This window comes from Onychomys torridus, chromosome 6, assembly GCF_903995425.1.
Source record: "Onychomys torridus chromosome 6, mOncTor1.1, whole genome shotgun sequence".
NCBI lineage: Eukaryota > Metazoa > Chordata > Mammalia > Rodentia > Cricetidae > Onychomys > Onychomys torridus.
In genome coordinates this window covers 57,794,811-57,804,030 of record NC_050448.1, presented here as the reverse complement: position 1 = coordinate 57,804,030, position 9,220 = coordinate 57,794,811, and the positions used below count along the sequence as shown (strand labels likewise).

At 33.1% G+C, this 9,220-nt stretch overlaps 1 protein-coding gene across 5 annotated transcripts in view; it reads left to right on the top strand.

Moving 5' to 3' along the window:
• Positions 1 to 6,853, top strand: part of Gria2 (glutamate ionotropic receptor AMPA type subunit 2) — a 130,484-nt gene extending 123,631 nt beyond the window's left edge. For 3 of the 5 annotated variants that reach the window (XM_036189920.1, XM_036189919.1, XM_036189922.1), the window contains one exon: positions 1 to 2,465. This exon is cut by the window's left edge and continues 274 nt beyond it. Coding sequence is in view for 2 of the 5 variants with exons in the window: in XM_036189917.1 (XP_036045810.1) it covers positions 4,903 to 4,956 (54 nt within the window). In the remaining 3 variants the exon portion in view is untranslated. Of the gene's footprint in view, positions 2,466 to 4,902 lie in introns of those variants that run through there. The other 2 variants (XM_036189917.1, XM_036189918.1) reach the window with 1 other exon arrangement.
• Positions 6,854 to 9,220: the final 2,367 nt, after the last annotated feature.

The window sequence follows — 9,220 nt, the reverse complement described above, 5'->3', positions numbered from 1 at the left end:
CTTAAGTACGTGGAGTTCACCTTGTAAGGAAAGATTCATTACAAAAAGAGCATCCTTTTCTACTCCGAATTTCAGACAAAGCGTGGTGGACATGCACAGCTAACATGGAAGTACTCTCATTTAACTGAAGTCTTTGTACAGACAACAAACCCGTTTCCACAGCCACTATTGTTAGTCTCTTGATTCATAATGACTTAAGCACACTTGACATCAACTGCATCAAGATGTGACCTGTTTTATATAAAAAAAGAAAAAAAACATTTAAAATAAAAAAAATATTTTTAGGTATTTTCACAGACAAACTGGCTTTTAAATAAATTTGCTTCCGTACTGGTTGGTTATGACAAAAAATAAGTCAAACTGAGTGGGAAATGATGGAAAAAAGGTCCATGGTATTAGTTCCGTATTTTTCAAAGCCAAATATGTAAATGCTGAGGAAGGAAACAGATGAGACTCCAGTCCTGTAATTTAATATTGTTATTAAAACTTTAATGTATCCTATTCTTTAACATTTGGTGTTAATATGAAACTACTTGGCAATGCTTGACATTTGAAATAAACATTTTTCTATTGTTTTATTTGCAAGTGGTCAAATTAATTTTGCTTAGCTACAGTTTGGTCATAAATCCAGTGAGTTTAAAGACACTAATGTGTAGTCTTTAGGATCCCAAAGAAAAGATCCTCATTTAAAAGGCAGGAAGATTTCTTTCTCTTTTCAGATAGGAATTTCCCCTAAATAGTATATCTAAAACTATTTTTTCTGTACATCATACTATATATAATAAAATGTCTGTTGATTAAAAAGCATTTAGTCTATATAGATAAATGCTTATAGATTTAAAAACCAAACTTTTAAACAAATATCAGAACATGTGAATTTCCACTCCAGAAACGTTTAAGCTTACAGAGGAGAAGTAGTCATTATAAACACAGTCAGAAATGCCTTGAGGGTAGCTGTTTAGATACCTGTACACTGGCCAAATTCTATAATCTAGTTATGCAGTTTTAGTTTTACAATTATAAGAACTAGCATCAATGTTTTAAAACTTTAGTCATCTACAATATTGTTTTTTTCTTTCCATTCCAATCTATAAGATAAACCATAATATATTATTTTTAAATTATGCCTCAGGTAGAATGGGCACTTTAATATGTCTAATGTGGATATTGTCCCATCTCTGTAACTTTTCACTAAAGAGATTATATTACTCTAGTTGATAAATTTAAGTCATCTATCAATCCCTCGTTAAAACATTTTTTTTTTTATTTCCACTAATGACCTCCAAATAAATTTACTTTAGGGTTAAAAGCAACTGACACCAAATAGTTAACCTTTAAGGTTTATAATTGTTATTTTTTTTCCTCATAAAATTTCTATGTAATATTTGGTGTCTGACCAAGTGCTTTGTAGAGCATCCTTACTGGTTGTTTTCAAAGAAAAAAAAATGGAAAATGTAAGATTTAACAGTAGCCACTTGCATCCTACATAGTAGCATGCAGTTTAATGGCAATCTTCACTAAATTTTGCCATCCCTCTACAAATTCCAAGATCATACAAAGTAATTTTAGTGCATTACTCATCAGGGATATTGGAGGTACATTTTAAGTTTTAATAAAAAATGCTAGGATGACCAAATTGCAGCCTAATTATTTCCATATTGTACTTAAAATGAGTTTTAAAAAAATTATAAAAGAGATGACTATATACAATCAGTGCTGTTTATTGGACCTCTGGGCCTACTCTTCCAAAAATTGAGCTTATCAGTTTTCTCTGTCAAGCTTGAACTAATGTAAATAATTGAAATAATGTAAAGTTATATTTTCATGTTTTTATAGATATGACATGACAAGAATACATAATGTATGAGTATCTCAAGTGTGGATAATGTTGATTGGCTAACCAGAGCTCAGTTATAGGCAGTAAAACCTAGTTCAATACCCATGTAACAGTGCATCAGTATATTGCTGTATAGATGTGTCTGTGTGCATATAAGTGATAAGCGCTCAAATATGAGTGATGACAGCTGTCTAAAGGTTTTTTTTAATTCATTTTATATAAACTGTTATGGAAAGACCAAAATGTTTATGAACTATTCTTATGTAAATTTACAACTGTCCTTTACTGTACTTTTTGTTTACAGTATAGTACCTTATTCTCTGCTGTGTTAAGTGGGTGTCATACTCCAAGGAGACATACACTTTCTACAACTTCTATTGAAGATACTGGGATTTCCAATTTTTCATGTGTACTATGTCACAAAATGCTTTTAATTTTATTTTTAAATCTAACATCTGATGGCTTTTTCAGAGTGTTGTGAAAACTTCAGTCATACATAAAATATGTTCTTATAAAAAGCCAAGATCTTTCTTTTTGGTTTTTACTTAATAGTTCATCAATCTAATCATGAGAAACCAAAAAGTGTATCTTATATTATCCCCAAATAAATTCAGATGTTTCTAGCGAAGGGGGGCATCTCTGCTCAGTTTGTCAGCTAGCTATGAATAGAATCAAGGTAGAATGTCTTTTTAAATTTAAATTAAGATGATATTCCACACCCATAGTCATTGTGTGCTTTGGGCATATATAGAAATGTGGCTAATGATTAAATGACTTACTTTGTAATATGCTCCATTGGTAAAATAACATTCATTATGGTCATCAACCATCCTACTGTGCCATCATATCATCTGCTATGATACTCACATTAAAAAGCAGGAAAGTAACTTGCTTTAAAAATTTTATGGTTTGATTTTCAAAAATTGTCCATTTATTTTTTGACTTAAAGAAAAATTCTTCCCATTTTAATTTTTTTTCACAAAGCTGGTCATTTGAACCCAATCCTATTAACATGAAGTCTACAGTTAATCTAACATTATAGCTCTCCAAACTTGCACATAAATTTGTAAAATTTCTATATTTAAATGTATCAAGTATTTAGCATATGAATATACAGGTGAATCTGCTTAAAACACAGTAATTTTACATTTCAAGTCTATAAATACTATGGGTATTTTGATGGACTGTGGTAGTACATTAAGAATAAGAGAATTACTACCAATATTCCTATGAAAATATTTCTGGTACTTACCATGTCTTGATGACATCATTCATTTTTATTTTTAAATTAAGTGCACGTGTGTGTGCCTGGTGTAGGAATGTGCACATGAGTACAGGTGCCTACTGATATCAGAGATGAGCCCAGATGCACCAGAGCTAGAGCAAGAGTTATTAATGTTTGTGAGTGCCTAAAATGGGTTTGGGGAAACCAACCTGGGTCCTCTGCAAGTGTACTCTCTTAAGACTGAGCGATCCCCAGCCCCAATAATATCATTAAAAAAGATTTAAAACCCTTGAAGTTAATTAGACTACAATACACCAATCTCTCCACTTTCATCATTTACCTCACAGCATTCTGGAAGTACTTGTCTATATAGTAAGACTTACACAAATACTTCTCTTGTGGAATGGATTTCTGTGTGTCTATACTTGTTTTCTGCTGATAAAGTTGATTGTGCATTTCTTTTGAATGGTCCTGCTAGTTTGTCTTGTCAAAGGCCATACAGTTGTCAAGTCAACAGTAACTTTTTACTTTTAATTCATATGGAATGAGCAGGGGTTTGATTGAACGACTTATAAAAATTGTGTATAGCATCAGCATTAGTTGGAAATATATACACTAATAACATTACAGTGATAACTTGGGCCAGTGGAATTAGATAAGCTTGACACATCTTTATGAATAGATTCACAAGAAGCTTTTTAAAGGAAATGCCTGAAAGTTGCAAATGTGATTTAAAAATGGAAAGATGCACAAGGTGCTTTGACACTTAAAACTGGTTTATTTTACATCACCGTCATGGAAGATGGGTAAGTATGCTCAAACTGCTCTGGTATGCTGAACAAAGGTTTGAGGAGGCACTAGTAGATGATCTTTAAATTATTGAATTAAATCTTTTTTATAAAAAGACTTTTAATGTGTTATTTTGGCTAAACCATAACACAAGTCAGTTTGATAGATATTTAATAATTATACTTTATGTCTAGAAGAACAACCCAGCACACAACACTCCAGTACATGATGGTTCAAATATATTTATAATATATATTTATAAAAATATATAGACATGACATCTAAGAAAAATGCCATAAGCTTTAAGGAAGATGCCCAGAGCTAATCTGGACCATTAATAATTTGTGGATGTTTTATGTCCTGTCTCTATTTATCCCTTCCTGTTTCACATTTTACACTCTCTTTGAGCCCTTAGATACAATTGACATTTTTCGTTGATTATACTTCAGAGGGTCTCCCAGTGTTTAGTGTCATTTATCTTATTCCATTGCATCCCTCCCCTGTGTTTTCCATCTATTTCTCAACTTGTCTCATGAGAGAATTTGCTTTGAGACCACTTGTAATGCGGGTCACTATGTCAAAGATAGAACTGATACTTTCCAAGTCTTCTTAATGACATAGGACTAGGAATTTCTCGAATGAAATAGAAAGTTTTTGCTTAGCTCCAGTGCCTGCATCACACACATTCTGGTCCAGCACTTGCTGATTGTACTTAAAGGCCCCACAATCTGGAGAGTTCTTGGAGCAAGCAAGAGATGCTCTGATGAGGCAGGAAGAATATGAATGCCATCTCCTGTCTGCCCATCAGAGCTTTGGAAAGCTCTTTCACCATTAATACAGCCTGTTCTCTATGTTCATCCAACTCCCTAGGGTTTTAAGATTTCTCTGCCGCCGCCTTTTTTTTTTTCTTCACTAAGTAAAGAAGAAGCTAATTTTGCTATTCCACAGCCAAACTCCTTTCAGATATGAATAAATTCAGTATTATTTAATAACTATGTCTGAATTTACTGAATAAATTTGGTCACTTTTCTTTCTTTCTTTTTCCTTTCAGGTTAATGTGCCAATTTCATTTTACTGTAAATTGGAGTGTGGGGGAGTGGATTAAACTCTTGGGAGGGAGTCAAGTCCAGGACTCTAGCTTTATCTTCCCCATTTCTCTCAGCTCTGTGTGTCTCCTCACCTGGAGTATGTGGATACTAGGACAGTTTCCTGGAATGATGAAAGGAGAGACTGTATCTTTTTTTTAATGATACTTGAAGAAACAGGCTCATGCATGGGAGTGTCCTTCAGTGCAGAAAAAGTCTTTGTTCCTCGGTTCTAAATGGTTTCATCATCTTAATAAGCTAGTCAGTTTTATCTGAGAACATTCATTCATTAACGCACTAATTTGTCCATTTACTCTAAGAAATTCTTATTGAATCTGTTCTTAAGTAACATTTATTAAAGGGAAGGGCTAAATTCAAGGCCTCTATTCTTAAGAAGTTTCTATAAATCATACTCTGATGAATTCCCAGTCATATAGAAATAATGTGGATATAGATAGGATTATTCTCTGACAACTAAGAATAATATGCTCACCTTGATCAATACTTTTTACTGAAGACACACATCCTTTAATGCAGGAAAAGGGTCTGGTAGCATTCATCTAAAATATTCTCTAACATGGATGAGGAAAATATGGTTGTTTTCCTCTAAAAAAAAAAAAGCATATATGTTTTTTGTAAGCTGCTCCCCCTTTGATCACTATTTCTACCTCTGTTCTCAAAGAGTCAAATTCAGTTCATCAATAAATACCACAAGTTGATGATGCTAACCTTTGCCTCCTACACAGTTTAGCTTACATGTACCTAAAGTCCACCTCATTGATTAGAATATTTCATACAGCTTTTGATGAATTTTGAGTCCATAGAGAAACAGTATATTGCAATCAAACTGCAACTAAAATTTAAGTAACAACAGGTAATTTCCCAACAAGAACAGATTGATTCAGAATTTATCAATGCCAATGGTGAAAAAAGCATCAATATTTGTAATTGTTTATTGCTTTTGTAGTAAATCATACGTAAACTCAAAGAAAATAGTTTGCTTAAAATAAGAAAGATTTTAGAAGAATTCTTAGTCTCATATGACATATATATTTGTATTAGGAGTGCACATGTTATAGTCATTCCTTTTAATTATTACTATTCATTATGCTACCAGTAATAATAGGTAAAGAAATACATTTGCTAAGCATCAGAATCAATCTCAGCTACAAATAAAGCAATGTATATTTTCTATTTATTTTATTCAGCTTTTCATAACACAATTTATAGGTTTTTCAGGTATCCATATTTCTCTCAGCATCTTTTGGTCAAGAATGTTCTGATACATGAATTCCCATTCTTATAGGAGTTCTATGATTTAAGCTTTGAATGTATTGGATTCCTACCTACTGAAGCAGTTTTCTGTCAATTTACAGATTTTGAAATAGCCCCATGTGAATGATTAGCAAGTTTCTTGAAACAATTGTGTAGAATATGGAAGTCAACACTACCAGCCCCCAATAGTCTTACTTTATTTCTGCTTTCTGTCCATCACCCCCTGTTCCCAAGGCAAACCCTGTTCAGATGGTTGGTGAAAACACTGTAGAATATTTTTATTCATCTAAATCACATAGCTTGCAGTCAGGTATAACAACTCATTCCATGGGATTCCTAGGTCATAGTTGTCATAGTGCTCTCTGTACATTCTTACACATCTGTGCCTTAGTTCTCAGTGGAGTGAATGCAGACTATCAGTCTCCCTGTCACTTCTACTTAGGTTTTATAAATTAAAATGCAATTTTGTATTTATAATTATACTTAATCTGTATCTTAAAAGGTTGTCAAGTCTGTTTATATGCATTATTGTGTCAGCTATTTGTGTTAAAGAGATAAACACGTCTGTTCATTTTAATTTAATGTGTTTTGTGTTTCTGTGTGTGTATGTTCATGTGTGTATTAAAAATATTCCATAACTTCTGTAGTATTTATGCTTATAATTATTTATAACATTATTAAAATACATTCTGAATTTCTAAGCTCAAAATACGTTAAATAATTTATAATACATTGTTTTGACTAACTGAAAAGGGTCTAACAAATCAATACATTTTGTAATTTGGAAACATGAGTCAAAGACACCAAACCTGAAACCAGAATACTGCATTTACATACTTAAATTTTAGTTTGTTAGGTCACAAAATAATAGTATATGTTTTTGTAGCTTATGTAAAGTTGTATATAAAAGATGCATTAGTAAGGCAATTGCAAGACGAAGGATAAGTTGTGCGTTAGAGTGATGCCTTTGCTTTAGATATCAGTTGTTTTTCTCTACATAATTACATATTCTGATGGCTGCTTACCTTACCCCATACAGTAGCAGAACAGAAAACTACTTTCCATAAATGTAAAATTTGCCATTTTATGTTTGAAACATACCTACTTTTCCTTCTTTGTTCTACCCTAGCTTTCTGTTAAAACCTCCCATTCATCATCTATCTCTCCTTTATTGGAATCAACATAACATGGATTATTTGATCTGCTTATCTCCCCTCTCTCACTATTACTCTGTACAACGCTATTCTCATACATAGATTAGTAAAAGTTTAGCCATCTGTTAGATAGCTTGAGGAAATTCTCCTCCTGCCCCGCTGGACTCCAGGCAAAAATGATTTGGTATAACTAGCATTGTTCATGTATTGCACTTAGCAGGAACCTGTTTAGTATATTGTTATTACAATCTGGTGGTTCACTTAAATATCATTTGCTCTTATTTCAATATACGAATCATGTGGTAGGGAATAAATCTGTCTTATTTGTCTTTGAGTTTTTAAACCTATTTTAAAAATTAAATACAATATTTTACAGTTAAAAATCATGGATTCTGTGCCACACTCATAAAGTATGCACTATTGCTATCATCCATTCTCATTTTACAAATGAGGAGTCAGAGGCACAGAAGTACAAGGAGGTTGAATAATTTGTAAGAGGTAACATATGGCTTTGTACTTTAACACAATGGCTGCAGTGACACACTGGAAAGCCTCACTTTAAAAAAAAACATAAATCATACACAGTAAAATAATTCTAAAATGCAAGAGACACAAACCCATGCAACTACCAAGCTGACACTTAAGGGCATAGATTTCTACAAAGTATTTGGACATCCCTGAATATGTAATGAAGAGATAGGTGATCTGTGGCCTAATAGTGTGTGTGGTTGAAAGACTAAGTTACTCATGTTAGAATGTGGATCCTGACAAGTATGCTCCAGATATTGCTACTATGCCATCTAAAAAGAGTGAATTGTGCTAACCACTCAGTTATTTCCCTGCTAAGTGTGGAGCCAGGGTAAAATGCAAAGCAAATGGTGTCAAATTCAATCCATGCCATTCCTTTCCCATGGAAACTATTTTATTTTCAATGTTGGTGCAGGTTTCAGATCTTATTCTATGACCAGGTTCCTGAAAGATAGCTTTCATCCTATATGACAGGCTTTTCTTTTAGGTCACCACCCAGCTCCCAAATCATGACACAGAGACTTATTCTTCATTTTGAATGTTCGGCCTTAGTTTAGCTCTTTTCTTGCTAGCTCTTAAAACTAAACAGTTTCTCTTCATCTATGTTTTGCCTCAGGGCTTTTTATCTTTTCTTTCTGTAAGTCCTACTTTTCCTGCTCCTTCCATGTCTGTCTTTCTGGCCCTGGGCATCTCCCTCTCTTTCTCCCTTCTTCTCTCCTCTTGTTCTTCTCCTCTCTAGATTCCTCCTCCTGTTTATTCTCACTGCCCAACAGCATTTTCTATCCCTCTTCTGCCTAGTGATTATCTCTTCAGCTCTTTATTAGACCAATCAGGAAGCTTAGGCAGGCAAGGTGAAACAGCAGCACATCTTAGCATCCTTCCACACACACACACACACACACACACACACATCCTTCCACAGTTAAATAAATTCAGCATAAACAAATGTAACATAACTCTACATAGTTAAATATTCCATAAAATCTTTGGCAAGTTTATTAGTTAGCATTTTGAATAACTTCTCAAACATTTCTGGGATTGTTTTAATTTCTTCACAGTTGATTTCACTGAGTAAAGTCTATGTATGAAAAGACCATAGATATCCCTAATTGATCTTTTTTCCACCTATCTCAATAACATGTAATATCCATGAATAGCCCTTAATTTTATATTCTTTAAATTACAACTAGTTTCATTTTAGTATTCATTATTGCTGCTTGTGCTGAAAATCATATCTAGACTTTCTGTTGCCGGAATTCCAAGAGGTTCACAATCACTTTTTGTGTGCTTATTTAATTATATTTTACTGAGTGAATGAGTATATATT